Consider the following 15,990-nt stretch of genomic DNA (forward strand, 5'->3'; position numbering starts at 1 on the left):
GCCCACTTTGCACCAGAAAGAGGAAACCAGCGGCGGAACAACAGCAGCACGTTTAACCTTGATAAGCTGTTGTTAGAATTTATTTAATATTACTTTCTAGACCAGGATCCTTTTCTACGTAGCTGACGGCTGGTAACTGTGCAGGGGCGGATCTAGCAAAGTTTAGCCAGGGGGGCCGATATGGCATTAACAGGGGAAAGGGGGGCACAAAGACATACTTTTCTTTCTTATTCTCATTTAAAATGTCTAGCTTTTAATAAATAATTATCTGAATCTTACACCCAAAGTTTTAATCTGATGTAAAATGTATAGAAGTCCATTACTGTACATAGTAACAGTTAAGTCTAATATACCATAGTAAGTTAGTACTTTTTCCTTTGGGAAAGTACCATCTGTGCAGTCTGCAATTCTGTTGAAGAAAGATGTTGAATCTATTTAATTATTCTTGAAAAATAATTTATTTCTGTGCATTTTTTTTTTCACACTGCATCAAATTAAAGTTGATTACGTCGATTAAGCATCATGAGGTGGAGGGTGGGGGGGGTGGTTCCCTATTTTTTTTTTTTTGCTGGGAGTTTGCAACCCTATTAGTTAGGTTGTTTAATATTTCTGCTAAGTACACTTTAAAATACCAGAATAGGGAGGATGGAGTAGGTTTAAGTTTATTAGATTGATCAGTATTGCTGAACTATGAAATATTTTGGGTGCAGTGTATTTTTTACATACAGGTATAACAGAATAGCTTTAGTGTTGTTGTTTATTTAAACTTGAGTATGAACTTATACAAAATGCAGCAAGATATTAAAAAAACAGTTTTATTGATTAAAAAACACACGATATCGGATTCATATCGGTATCGGCAGATATCCAAATTTATGATATCGGTATCGGACATAAAAAAGTGGTATCGTGCCATCTCTAAAAGATGCTAAAGTTAAAGATGCACATCAGTGTTTCCTGCTCAAGTAAGTTCTATGTGTGGAAAACGCTGATGTGACTCTGGTGTTGGTTGATGTTAATCACTGTAACATTTTTGGATGTGGCTCAAAAACTGTGCTGCCATCTAATACAGTGAGAGGTCAGCAGGTAATTGGGGCACTCTAAATGTACAATAGAAGAATTGTAATGCCAGAAACTTATGATAACAATCACACATGGTTAATGCTGGTAGACACACTTTTGTTAGCCAGCAAATAGGAATGCAGCATGAAGTGATGTGGAAAAAAACAAAACAGACCCACATGGAATGCATGGTAGTAAACTATTTGGGTTTTAACAAAACAGAAAATGCAGCGAGGTAACTGCAGCAATAATTAGTTTGGGTGGTGTGGCCTACAGCTGTTCTTGTGACTAAATAAGATGTAGCGTGGAGACATACTGCCGTCTAGGGCAGGGCGATATGGCCAAAAATATATATCACGATATATATTTGAAAATTTGCGATAACGATATAACTGACTAGGGCTGGGCGATATGGCCTAAAATCAATATCACGATAAATTGAGCAGTTAACCTCGATAACGATAAATGGACGATAACCACCCCAAGTGCCAAAAAAACAAACGTTGAAACAAACGAATCACATGGTTGTGCTGCAGGTGGTGGAAGAGGTTGGTTGTGTTACCTTGACTTGACGCAACAGTCTTTTTGCAGAGTTTACATTTAACAATTTTTTGATCAATATCATCCTTGTTGAATCCAAAATGTTGCCAAACGATTGATGATGCATTTTTTTTGTTAACAAGCGTCTCCTCTTCCTCCTCCACCAGCTCTACCTCCGTCGCTGCTGCTTCAACATTTAAATCGTCCTCCATTTGTTCACCCGTGTCTCGTCTTGTTACAGGTAGCAGTGTTGCCAACTCCTAAGTAAGGAAAATCACTATTGGCTGTCCTAAAAGTCGCCAGAAGTCGCTAAATGACATCATCGCCTAATTTGCATAATTGGTCATGCTAATATAATTGTAACCTAGTTGTTGGAGAGAGAAATAACATTGTGGAAGAGACATAAAGTGAGTAAAAAACGTCCTAAATGCATTTAGAATTTATTTAGAACTACAAATTAAATTTATTTGAGCAATTATTGTTTTTTTTAAAGTCAGAATTCCAACCCTGCTCCTTTATCCGGGCTTGGACCGGCAAAAAAGACCCGAAATAGGCACTCTGGTGGAGTTACTTTGTGTGTGTGTGTGTGTGTGTGTGTTTATAAGTAGTTTTAAACCTCGTGATCCACAAAACAGCATAACAGTAAAAGAAGAACTGACTGCGTTACAGTCAGTGCGGGAGCAGCGGCTTCGCTCATGCGCGATTCATTTGCAGTTCGGATGCATAGGTGTGAACATCGTCTGCCCTGATAGCAGCTGGGGGAGGACTATCCTCCGCCTGTGAGCGCTTTGGTACGGGCGAGGTGCCCACGGCAGCACCCGCTGCTTGTTGAGAGTAAAAGCGATACCCACTTTCACGTCAAAAAGTCGTCATAAATAAATCTCCAATAACACCAGAAAAAGTCGCCAGATTTGTCGCTAGTCGCTTTTTAGAAAAAAAGTCGCTAAGGGGGTCTGAAAACTCGCTAAATATAGCGACAAAGTCACTAAGTTGGCAACACTGACAGGTAGTAGAGTCATGTGACTCCACCCCGTCAAGTCTGTAACGTAGCACAGCGTCTTAGAGGGACATGAACATCGCCAACCTGCACATGCCTTTTCTTTTTTTTTTAAATACCGAATTTACCGACATGGGCAAAATGACGTCGATGAGAGTCATAAATTTCGGTAACGATAAATTTTTGATATATCGCCCAGCCCTATAACTGACGTATTTTGTCTCGCAGAAATTATATCAACTCCACAACTTTACTAGCGCAAACCCCCCCCATCCATTTATTTTACTTAAACAAGCAGCTGTTTTTTTATGTGCATTAAAGCTATATAAACATTTAACAGTGCAAATGCAAATTCCTTGCTGAAAGTTTAACCAAAAGGCATTTCCAGTAGAAATGGGCTGACATATCCTGAGCATAACCATGTATAGTATCCACTGAAGTAGAAAAGAGGTGCTTTGCAACATGAAACTGCAGTGTGCCAAATAAAAAAAGTCAAATATGTATTTTTCTGACCATAAGGTGCACAGGTGATTTATTTGACTGCTTTGTTTCGCTTAATGTGCCTTATGATTATAAGGCACATTAAGCGAAACAAAGCAGTCAGATAAATCAAACTTTATTCAACTCATTCTTCTTGCTTCCTCCACTTCTGTACCATTGATTCATTAATGCTGTATTCTATCACAGCTGCTCTATTCCCATGATGTTGCAGTATATTAATGACTAACCTCGTATTGTGGATGGATTTTCTCAGTTGTTCTCCTGACTGAAGTTTGGTCCGTTTACAGCATCCTGTCATGAGATTGCATTTGTCTCTAACCATCAGGAACCTTCACGTTAACTTTTATCGAGTGGAAAAGTGTTAGCCTTCATCCTCCAGCTTTACTGTTTATTTTATGCTAACACAGCTGTGTCGCTTGCTATCACGTAGCGCATCATTATATACCACCTAGCCCAACTTCAGTAACCCTACAAACGTCACTGCTGTTTAGTTTCCTGTCTTCATTTATGTTGGAAGTGATAGAAGAGCTGTATGTTTGAATTTTTTCAGAAATCTCTCAGTCAGAACATGCTATATCATGCTTGGGTAACTAGCGAAAATAGCGAGCTAACTTCCTGCTAACTTCTAACTCCGTTAAATGTAATGAATTCTGTTTTCATGGATGCCTGGATGTTAAACATCATAGTTACACCTGGTAAAGCAGCAATGCTGATCGTTTTATTAAAGATGAAAGAATTTAGACAGTTTTTAACTCTCAGTGATGTTCGTTTGACCTCAGTACTTTAAAGGACGGAGTTTAGGACCCAGATTAGTCCCAGATTTACAAGCACCTTAGTCCGACAAATACGGCAATAACGACATGTTCTACAAAAAAAATGTGCTTTGTTGTGTATCTGACAGACAAACACCAAACCAGTTAAGCTGCACCATTTTTACAAACCAATTCTGGTTCATCCATTTCACTCAGCAATCTGCTTTCCCCATTCTCATTCTCCATTACCGCCGTGCTTTTTCGGCACTGCGCATGCGCGTTTTACCCATATTCTATCACGATATTTCATTTTCTTATCGTTGCCTAGCATTGTTCCGGTATTACCGTGAACGGTATAATATGGCCCAGCCCTACTGCAGTCTCATGAAATAAGTCTCATCAGCCTTTCTAGTGTCATTCTAGCAGTGTCAGCAGAGCAGGCCTAACAGGAAATAAACTTACTTCTTCTAACTGGGGATAGTGAACATCAATCTACCAGTATGGTCCCTGCTGTTTTTAGTCAAATCAGTAGGAGGCTGATGTGAATCTGGCATTTGTCTGACTATTTTCCATGACAGTAAATGGACAACCAACTCATATCTGTTGGTGATCAGCCTTAAAATTTCCTGTTAAGGTTTCTGTGGTGCAATGTAAGTGTTTCCATCAGTGAGGCTGTCCAGCAGGCGTTTAAGAAGATCCCACCTACCGCATTGCTCCTCCTCTTCTGCTCGGTGTTTGATGCTGAGGGGAAAGCTGCTGTGAGATCATTGGTCAGGGCCAGTTTTTTCTTGGGTCTGGGCCCAGGCTACCAGGGATTGTGATGTCAGAGGCAGAGTAGAGCTGCAGGCTTGTACATGTACCAACAACTGAGGCTGAGCCAAGTTTTATAACAGTTCCTCTTGCAGTGCTGAATGACTCTGCTCAGGTGTGCACCTGCGCTTGCACCTCGTTGGCTTTTTTTCTTTGTGTGTGCGTGTGTGTGTGAGCAGAAACTCGACTTATTCTGCATGTTTTTGTTTCTGCTTGGTGCGAACCCAGCCGTGTCAGCGGAGCCTTTCCGCTATGAGTCATGAGTTAAAAGGCCACCCTGTGTGGTGGAATACCTCACAACCTGTCAGTCCTCTTCAGACTGTTTACTGTCGGAAGCAGTTCAACCTGCTGTACTGGAATCAGTCAGGCAGCCTCTCGGTATCTGTTTTTTCTGACCTCCTTTTACTTATTGTGCATTTTCGTGTCAGTTTGTTGCTAAATACTGCAATTGGAGGGACTAGTCATAGCATGTACGTAAAAGATAAAAGATGTCTGTAACCACTGTGATGTCCATCATTGGTTTCTGCAATGAAACTTGGTATTTTAGTATTAGTGTTTTGGTTGCTGCCATGTTGATATTTTGGGGCCAGAGGTGACTGTATCTTGACAAGCGTTAAATTATAGTCTAATGGTGACAAGCTATGTCCAAAACTAATACAAAAATATTGCATACAAACTGTAGAAGTGCTATAAATAGACCCACATATCTGTTATTAAGGGCAGTGTAACCTCCTGTACAGTCTGTGCTGCACAGCAAGCCATAGTGTCTGCCATCAAGAGGTCTACTTCAGAGGCTGAAACTAACGGCAGCGTCAGAGTGGCCACACGTCTACCTTTAAACCTTACTGTACACTCATATTTTAATAGAACTTCATTAAAATTCAGTTGCTAGCCCTGAATTTTTGCCCCCTGGTTGGGTCACTGGTTGTGGTTTTTGTGGACCTGCGTCACTGACGATGTTCTCCTGTGTTCTGATGGACTTGGAGTGGTTCTTCAGCTTGTAGCAGATATCCAGAGGACTAATGTCTCCATCTAACTACTTTCATCACCATCTTTAGCAGATGATTGTGAAGTTGGAGTTAATCAATGAGATGGGAAACTGAGCTAATTATTTTACTCAGATATTAAATGTTATATAGCCAATAAAATATTTGCAGAGGAGAAACATTAACTGTAACGGTTATGTATGACGTTTTGAACTAATTAGACTGTATATAAAAGATGGGCAAATCTGCATACTTTCTGTGTGGCCAGAAAGGAGGAGATCCCCCTGGTTATATAAAGAAACCTGGTTACATACGAGTGATGGCCTTTGGCCGACTTATAAATGGCATTCCTGGGTAAATGTTTCTGATGAGTTCATGGGCTCAGTTGCTAGTTTCTGTTCTTAGTGGAAACATTGTTGTGTTATTTAGTAAAACACAATCCTGTGAGAGTCAATAAGGGGGATGAAGCATTGTATGCTATAATGGACATACAGGTTACCAACCTATGAGTGTAAAGTATGTCAGATCCACCCCTTGAGTGTTGCATCTGCTCAGCTCAAGGCTTCACAACAAGACCTAACTAACCAAAGGGTGCCAATGATTGTCTTTTTTTTTCATCTACCACAACTAGAATCTACATCTGTGAAAAACTCTGTTAGCTTAGTTGTGCACAGATGTTGGAAGCTCAGTTATCAGCACCATATTTTCCATATTTTTGTTCCATATTATAAAAAGTAATTGCTTTGTAAGGCAAGTTGTTAAAGGTCTTGGTTTTGACTATGAAAGAGCACTCTTTTCACTGTAGTCAGTATAGTCAAACATGTATTCATGTGTCAGCATGAGTGTTTTTTTTTTTTTTCTTTTTCTTTTCAGTAATTACGCTGCACTATGCAGTAGAAGTCTGTACAGTCTGTGGCTATTGTTTTTTTTTTTCTTCTATTTTGTGGTGCGTGGAGCATATTTCATATATTTTAGTTTGTTCTCAGACTAAACTTTTTAATGTATTGTATTTTTCTGATGAAAAATCTTACTTATCCTGCAATTGTAGATGTAGATAGAAACATTGAAGTTGCATAAATTATTTAGTTTGCCAGTTAAACTGATTGTTGGTAGGACGAGACATTCATAGAATCACATTCTTTCTGAATTATTATGGAAGCCCATTTGTGCCAGTGTGGGTGTTTGTTTTTTTTGTTTTCCCAAATGATGTAAAAATCATGAACTTTGGACCCTTTTTTTCCCTTTTCAAATGAGAACATTTAGCTAATAATTGCGACTTTTACCATTTTATTTAAACTAAATTTGGACTTCATCTTGTCTCATCCATTTTTTTCCCTCCTGCCTTTCCCCCCTCTTTATCATTTCATCATCCTTGTCTGGAATAGAGGTTGTGGTGGAGTATGATTATGACGCGCTCCATGATGACGAGCTGACCCTGCGACCTGGTGACATCATCAAAAACGTGCGCTACATAGAGGAGGATGGTTGGATGGAGGGGGACCTCAATGGGAAAAGGGGCCTCTTTCCCGACAACTTTGTCAAGGTGAGAGATGGATTAGTGTTCATCTGTCAACTGGCTTATATCCAATTGCAGCTTGTTTGTTGGAGTAGAGCTAACCATGTTGTCTATCATACCGTTAGTTATAATCCTATTGAAACTGGGAGCATTATCAGAGTATAGCAGTCTGCTACACAGATGAATTTCTGTGCTTTATATTTAATATTACTTTGATGAATTATCTAAACATTTTAGAATAGAAAGGATAGAACTAAAGATCAGAAAGTATTTACAGAATTCCTTTTGCGAAGTTAGATTTGTGTTTTGGAAAAGCAGAAACTTTTTATTTTTAAACTTTTTATTGGAATGAAGGTTTAAAGGGGTAACTTGACCTGGTATCATTTTGATGGATTATTTTAGAGACATGAGGTGTCTTGTATTTAAAAGCACATCTGTCCTCTACCTTATGTGTCTGGCCTTAGCCTCTAAGGAACAGATACGACTGAGCTGAAAGCATTGCTATTGACACCGCAATACTAATTTAATAATTTGTAACCCTTACAAAGGTTCCTTTTTAGATGAAAAGTCAAAAGTAAGACTGAGAAGTACTTCAGTCTGTCACCAAGCAGTCTGATATAGAAACAAATGCAGAGGAGCAGTATCAGGATTAGGGTGTTGACTTTTTTTTCTTTTTCTGGAGTGAAACTGATTATTAAACTGTCGTCTGCAGAGCTGTGCAGGCTATGATGACCTTTCTTTGAAAGATAATTTTGTGCCGCTTTAACAGTGAAATGTAGGAACTGCCATTTGCAAAGTCATTCTTAAAGCGTAAACACCACTTCAGATCTAAAGCACACACTGATAACACAGTAGAACCTGTATATAAAAGATGCAATGTAACCAGTTTGTCAGCCTCAACCATTTTCCAAACCGTTTCTGTAACACAACATTACTCATGTCTGCTAATTAGTGGTGTTTATCGGATAGTTGTAATACTGCAATATAAAATAGTATGTAGCCATAATATTTCTAAGATATTGCCATTAATAGTTTTCCAAAAAGTACCAATGGGTCGAACACAGTTAAGTTGTCCAGTTAACGGCTAACTGTTATCTGGGCCTGCACTAGCAATCCTGTCACTCTAAACGGCTCTGCCCTTGCCTTTAATTTTGATCCTGTCAAAATGCTTAATCTTAAGGTAAATAATAAATTAAAAAATGTACTCATACAACTGCTAATGGGGCCAGGGACTCCCCCTGGAGGCTAAAACTTGGCTATAAAGATGCTTCTTAATGCAGTAAAACTGGACATTTTAATATAGAAATAAAGCAAAAGTGCTATATAGCTAGCTTAAACAAATTGCCACATAATAATCTTACATTTTCTTTGACTTGGGTTTTCACAGTGTAGTGTCTGGAAAGTTCCACTAGTGTTTATTTATTACATTAATGTCGCACCATAATAGTAAAGCTCACTGAGTATTTCTCCAGTGGTCAGGTAAATCATTCCCAGAGTTTGAATGAGTGAATGAGTTTACAGCCGCAAATTTGGCAGCAGTAAACAAGTGCTTCATAGTGCATTTGATAGCACAGCAACTTTCTGGCATTTTGGCTAAGATAAACTCAGAGGCGTTCAAAGGATGGCTGGAGAGCCACGAGTATTGTTTTCTGCCCACCTACTACAGATTGTGATAACTTCCTTTTTGAGCCAATTTTTGGCACACTTTACATTGTTGAATCAAATTAGGGTGCTCAGCCTGGATACAGTCGGTTTCCAATAGAGAATTTCTTATTGTGGCTTGTCATTATGAATGAGCTTGGACTGTGAATGATGAAAATGGCCTCTGATTTAGCGAGTGCTAAAATTGGTTGCTTAATGCTAGTGGTCAACCTTTTTGCTGCTGGATTTGGGTGATGTTGCTACTAATAGTAACAGCTGTGGATTAGCTGTCATGCAGCTCTGTGGTTTTAATGTAGCTCACTCACTTTTTATTACTTATTCGTGCTGTCTGCATCTGACTGCTTCTCCTTCTGCACAGCTAATGCACTGAAAATGAGTCCCTGAACTGCTGCTCTCTTCTCTCCTCTCCCCACCATCACACAATCCTATGTAGTGATAGGTAATCTGCTAATCAGCCTGGTCTAGTCACAGTGCTCAGATATTTAATCCTCTAAGGAGCCTGCTGGCTGTTGAACTTTGCTCCTTATGACATAACAGTGGTATGACTTATTGTATTTCTTCTTCCTCCTCCCTTTAATTGGAGTCATACTTGTGTGATCGGAGGGACGTGAAACTGAGGCATGGTAAGGAAGCTGGCTAAATGAAAGACTCTCACGATGATGGGAATGCTTTAAGGAATTTTGTAATTGATCATTTTTGCGTATGGGTAGTGGAGGGTTTGGAGGTTTCTCTCTCCCAGTCATTCACTTTCTCCTGGTTTTGCTGGTTTAAATGTTTCAGGCTCTGAAAGTGTTTGTGTTTTTGTAAATGGAATACAACTGTATGGTCTCAGACTTTTAGATTACACTGTACTAGCTGGCTGATAGCTGTCTGTTGGCAGCTTCTCGCAATAGGAACTGTTTTGAAACTCATTGTCTTCATTGGGTAGGACTTACTGACAGCAAGTTATGGTCATAAGTGTCTGCAACATTTACTGATGGCAATGGCTTCATTTTGGATAAATGCGTTAAGACTGTCTGATAATGAGCTGAAAGTCATTTAAATTCAGCTCATAGATTGAAAACACTGTTTTCCTGACACAAAAACGATTACTTATAACAAATGGACTCATTGATTCCTTTTTTTTTCTTTTTAAAATGTTAACATAATCTATGAATTTCACAATCAGGAAATCTGCAGTGTAAGCTCTGTTTGTGTGGGTAAGGTAGGAGCTTTCTTAGGAGTATAGTCCAAAAGGAAAAGATTGACAAAAATATATATAAACAAAAAAGGGCTTCCTGATACTGGACACAACTTTTCTAGTTAAAATCAATCTTTGCATTCTTTTTGTTTTTAAGTCAATTGTATAAGGAAATGTAAAATATTTGTTGACAGTCTACAGCTGAGAATTAAAGTTCAAAACTCTGTACACTCATCACAGGCATGAATGCCATAGAAATTTGGGGGTTTTAATGATTTCTTTGACCTTTTTTTCCCCCCCTCAGGGTGGATTAATTGTACAGTATACATGTTTAATGATTTTAAAACCCAAGAAGTGGGTTCACAGCTTACAATTTATTTATTGCAGAGGGTCAAATATATACTTACATCCCAGTAATATTTGGTTTAATGTCCCTTTGCAAGTTGCAACTTGATCAGATGCCATCAACAAGCTTTTGACATAATGCTGGCTGGATATTTAACTACTCATTTTGGGAAAAATTAATGCAGTTCATTTAAATTGGTTGGTTTGGTGGTAGTGGTGCAATGGATCACGGTTGATCCGTAATCCGAACCGATCCCACTCCATGGTTTGGCACGCATGTGATCTGAAGATTCGAAAAAGAAGGAAAAAAAGTATGTGTATGGTGCGCGTGGTCAGTCTGTCAAGCGATAGTTATGGTCAGCGCTAGCGAGTGGAGGCGCAGAGGAGTTTGCGGCATTTAAGCAGCCCTTTGCTCCCCAATCCGACCGGGCTAAAGCTATTACAAAAGCTACTGGGGTGTTTAGCTGCAGACGGGAGGCCGTATTCCCTTGTGCAAAACAAGGGGTTTAAACTATGATGAATGTGCTTGAGCCACGCTATGATATCCCGTTGCGCGTCCACTTAAGTGACAAGATCGTACCCAGGCATGTATGAGCAGGAAAAGTTATGGCTGAACTGTCCCAGGCATCTTCTGTTGCCCAACTACAAATGGGTGGACCTCCAGGTCAACGGAAAGCTACGTGACCGTGACCGCTCATTATATCACGGCGGAGTGGTAGATACAAAGCCCTGTACTGCCCTATATTGCACCTTAATTTGTTTTTATATAATTGCGTGGAATGAGTCTTGAGTTGAATGTATTTAATAGGCAAAAAATACTTAAATAAGTTAATAAGTAAATGTTCAAATTTTGTCTTTTTTTTTCTTTTTTTGCTGATCCGAAAATTGATCCGATCCGTGACTTAAAACCGTGATCCGATCCGAACCGTGAGATTTTTGATCCGTTGCACCACTATTTGGTGGCATAGAAATATTCAATAGGGTTGAGGTTGGGGCTTTTGGACAGCCATTTCAAAGGCTTATTGGGCATTTTCTAATAACTGTAGACTCAAGATTATTCGTTCAAACAACTGGACATAAGTAAAAGTTTGTTTGGGTCTTCTTGTAGACTTTTGGAAAACTGTCACCCTCAGATGAGAGGAAATTGGTTCGCATATTCAGCAAGCTTTTCATAGCCATGGACTGAGGGTTGCCGTCCAGGAAGGAAGCCTCTACTCCAAAATCAACACCTTTAACCTTGATTGAAATTTGCAATTTCCCACATAGACAGACAAATGCCTTCTCGAGAAATGTTTTATGGTCAGACAAGACAAAGATCGAGCTATTTGGCAACAATGATAAGAGAGTTTCAGACCTAAGAACACTGTACCTACTGTCAAGCATGGAGGTGGTAGGATTATGCTCTCGGGCTGTTTTGCTTTGCACGGAGTGGATGGAATAATGAAGGACTACCTTCCAATTTTTCAACTTTGTTTGAAATTAACAGAGGGGTGGTTGAAACTTGAACATAACTGGGACATTCCAACACAACAATGATTCCAAACACATATCGAAACTGGTTTCTAGAATCATCTTCCCAAAGCCCCGACCTCAACCTTTTTGAAAATTTGTGTCCTATACTTACAAATTGGGTCCAGGCCTCCAATTTAAATGAGTGCAGCCAAGGAGAGTGCTCAGACATCCAGCCTGAATTGTGTCAGAAACTTGATGCTTAGCAAAAGCCTTTGGTCAAACTAAATATTTGTGTGGATGTATGCATATTACTGAAACTATGTATAATGTTGAATGGACTGTACTTTTATAGCACTTTTCTACTCTCTACTCGCTTTCTGCTACATGCCTCATTCACCCATTCACACATTTATACAAGCACTTCCTTTTACGCCTAGATGCATCCATGAATTGACTCATGCACTCACACAATGATTGATGGGGACAACTTAGGGTTTAGTATTTTGACCAAGGATACTTGGCCATGCAAGACTACGGGAGCCGGAGATCAAACCATCTTCCGATTTGATTGTCTACCTCTCTACCTCCTGAGCCACAGCCACCCCATAATTGTGACCCTTTGTGGATTAGAGAAAATCCTAAATAAATTCAAACTTGTGCACTCAGTGCAGCATCTGTAAGAGTTGTTGAGTAGACCAAAGTGCACAGAGACGGCTGCCTGGATGGCTGATTTTGCTGGAGGGAGACGTTTGTTCATACAGTGAATGTAAAAACCCCCCCTCAAATTAATACTGTGGCTGTGTGAGGTCACATGTTTTAAGTTCTCAGCAGAGGTCAGATGTGAGGTGTTGTTGAAGCAGCGTGCATGTTGCGTGTTCATTTCTTCCATTTGTCATATCTCAGCTTGCTGAAGCAGAACTTTTTAAAAAAAATATATTTTGACACAGACACACAGCTGGGCTTCCTCTTCAGCAGAATAGTAAAGTTGAGTGTCTGTGCACCAGGAAGCATGTGGTGAACTGCTCACTCTTTAATCAGCACAGCTTTAAAGTCCTGTGGGGTGGCGGTCTCCAGATCAGTCCCACCAAGGACAGTCCAAACTCCTCCGAACAGTTAAGTTGCTTTCATTTATGTTAAATGTGGGAAGTTGGTGCACTGAAGTTTTGAGGAACTTTAAAAGTGTGATCACACCTAAGCTTCTGTTGAGGGGTTTTTCTGTGAAACACTCAATGGTTCAAATGTAAGCACCAAGAGAGAAGAAGAAAAACGGAATTGTTTTCATCAACCGCAGCACAGTCAAATTTTGCAATCATTTAGTCCTCTGTTTGTATTTGCTGCACAATCAACAGGCCTGACATACTTCATGCATAGACTTGATTATATAGAGAAGCTGTGACTGGTGCCATGCTTTTTAATGTTGTAAAGTTTTAACTTTACTAAGTGTTTGGGAATTGAGCTGCTTTTGGATCCGCTGCCTCCTCTCTGCATTTCTATGCTGGCTTCAGTTTTAAGGCCCAGATGCTGTCATTTGGAATAATGCCACATGTACACACACTAAGAGGTGGATCAGAGATTCAGTATGCTTTAGTAAAACAAAAGTCTTTGTTGGTGCATCTGTTGTTGGTGCAGTAGCAGTTGTTTGGTGGTGACCGTTAAAACGGTCTGTTTCTCACAAACATGTCATGATGTTAGTAGTCAGACTTGTTAGCAGTTTACACCTCAGTACTTCTTGTGATAAATGGTACAATACATTGAAACCTCTAAGCAATGTTACTCAGCATCCTGGCTAGTGTCCCTTCATCTGTGCACTCGTGACAGTATTTAGTGAAGGTGTGACGTGGACTTTGTGCTATTGTCAGGGAGTTTCCCAGGCAGGCAGAATGTGGCAGCTGTTTTACAGCCCGACTGTGTGGCTTGGTTGGGATCATTAGCAATAGCTACGTTCAGCTGCAAGTAGTACAGTCTTACTCTGCAGGCTGATGCTGGTTTCCATAGTTATGGTTTCATGTTGAACCTTTTTAGATTACAACGTTTCAGTTCCCCTTATGTTGTGTGAAACTGACACACACTGGGTTTTTTTTTTTGGTTTTTTTTCTTATTTCCACCTAATGGAACCTAATGTCCCTTTCGGTGACATTGGAACTGTCTCAGACGCCTTCATCCTGCGTGGCTTACATCCACGGGTTCTGTATGTTGAGAGTTTTTCAGAACACATTCAGAAGTTGTTTAAATGGCCAAACTCTGTTTTGTTTTTGCTTTTTTTCCCCCGCTGCAGTAAGAAGGGGAAGAAAAGAAATGAGGAGATTTCCCCTGAGTTCAGATTTTAAACTTCTATATTAGTAAATGCTGCAATGTGGGGGAAAAAAATAAAAAATACAATTTAAAAAAACAAAACAAAACAATCTTGGCCTTGAGAGCAAGAGTACATTTTCATTTGATTGAAAGTGACATGCAAACCAGTATGTTGATAAAACTGTGTGTGTGTGTGTGTGTGTGTGTGTGTGTGTGTGTGTAAAGCGCTTTGGGGTCCTTAGGGACTAGTAAAGCGCAATACAAATACAGGCCATTTACCATTTACCTCTCAGCCATAAAAAGCTGAGGGAGCATTGTTGGCACCCCACCAGGCAGGGAGCAAGGACACCTAAGTTTGTGAAAACAATAACTTGAAAACAAGGCATAGGGTAGGAGCTTCAGATTGATTCCATATGTGTATCTACTAAAAACCTTGGACCAGTTGGAATCTCAGTTCAAGGTCAGGGGTCAAGTTTTCTGAAAATCTTGTGAAAGCGATAACTTCACTTCAAGGAAATCGCCTAGGATTTTCAGATTGGTACCTTAATATCACGATATGTTTTAAAAACAATTTGATTGTCACAACAAGTTGTGGGTTACTTTTGGCGCTCTGCCCGACTCTGCTCGAATCAGCCAGTTGTTGTTTATGGCTTTCCAAACTCAAATCTGGAAGTTGTCTACTAGAAGGCACTATACAAACTGTACAACACAGTCACAACATCGTTGAAGGGTGAATGATTTTCATCTATTGGCCGTTTTAAATGCAGATACTGAGGTGATATGTAGCACATACAGCAAATGGCTAATATAGCCATATATTGGACATGTCAGGCTGTAGTTTAGATGCCCAGATGTACTGCATTGACTTGATTGTTAGCCAGGAAATTCATTATGTAGTTTTGGACCACCTCCAAGACAACAGGAGAGTTGTCACAGAAGGTAGTAGTCTAAAAAAAAAACAAAAAAAACCGGAATGTGTTGTGAAATATACAATAAAAATGTCCATCCATCAATCCATTCGCTTCAACTTGTCCTTTTCAGGGTCGCAGGGGGTGCTGGAGCCTATCCCAGCTGTCATAGGGCGAGAGGCGGTGTACACCCTGGACAGGTCGCCAGTCTGTCGCAGGGCTAACACACAGAGACGGACAACCATTCGTGCTCACATTCACTCCCACATTCACACCTATGGGCAATTTGGATTAATCAATTAACCTATCCTCACAAACTGCATGTCTTTGGATGGTGGGAGGAAGCTGGAGTACCCGGAGGGAACCCACCCAAACATGGGGACAAAAATGTCCCAGATAAAAATTGCCTGATTGTTTGCTATTTATTTACTGTTTGGACTCTAGTAGGGTAGCTTTGTTTGATTCACAGTGCCAAATGAGGATTATTTGCATGCGAGGGATGCACGGCGCCAAAACGTTAGTCCGGTTAGCTCATTAATGCATTAGCACCGTGCAGCCCTCGCATGGGCCGGTCCGCATTAACTCGCTAACGGGGATTTGCCGCGCTGATGCGGTTATGGCCTTAACGTCGTATCAACGAGATTAATGCTGACAGCACTAATAGTGATATAAGAAGCTGTTTAGTTCCCTTCCTTCATATTTTTTTTCTGATTGGCTGCCCCTTGTAAAGTTGTTAACTGATTTGAATAGAACATGGGTGGCACATCTGTGAGGAGATCATATTAGCAATACCTGCTCACACTAATATTGTACGCTTCCAATAGCAGGAAAAAAAACTGTGCGAAACTCTGTGTTTGGCCTGCGGTCTTGGCTCACAGAATTTACTTGTTCATATGCTGACCTCATTATTTGAAACTTTGGCCATCTACAACAACAACGTTTACCAAGGTAACAACATTTATTTAACAGGAAATGAAGAAAAGCTCA

The 15,990-nt window shown here is 40.0% G+C and overlaps 1 protein-coding gene across 2 annotated transcripts in view; it reads left to right on the forward strand.

Moving 5' to 3' along the window:
- The window catches only part of cd2ap (CD2-associated protein), an 82,967-nt gene that overhangs the window by 17,561 nt on the left and 49,416 nt on the right, over positions 1–15,990 (forward strand). For both annotated transcript variants that reach the window (XM_005465337.4, XM_005465338.4), the window contains exon 2: positions 7,034–7,191. In XM_005465337.4, coding sequence (XP_005465394.1) covers positions 7,034–7,191 — 158 coding nt within the window. The remainder of the gene's footprint in view (positions 1–7,033; positions 7,192–15,990) is intronic.

This window comes from Oreochromis niloticus, linkage group LG15 (assembly GCF_001858045.2).
Source record: "Oreochromis niloticus isolate F11D_XX linkage group LG15, O_niloticus_UMD_NMBU, whole genome shotgun sequence".
NCBI classification, from domain to species: domain Eukaryota; kingdom Metazoa; phylum Chordata; class Actinopteri; order Cichliformes; family Cichlidae; genus Oreochromis; species Oreochromis niloticus.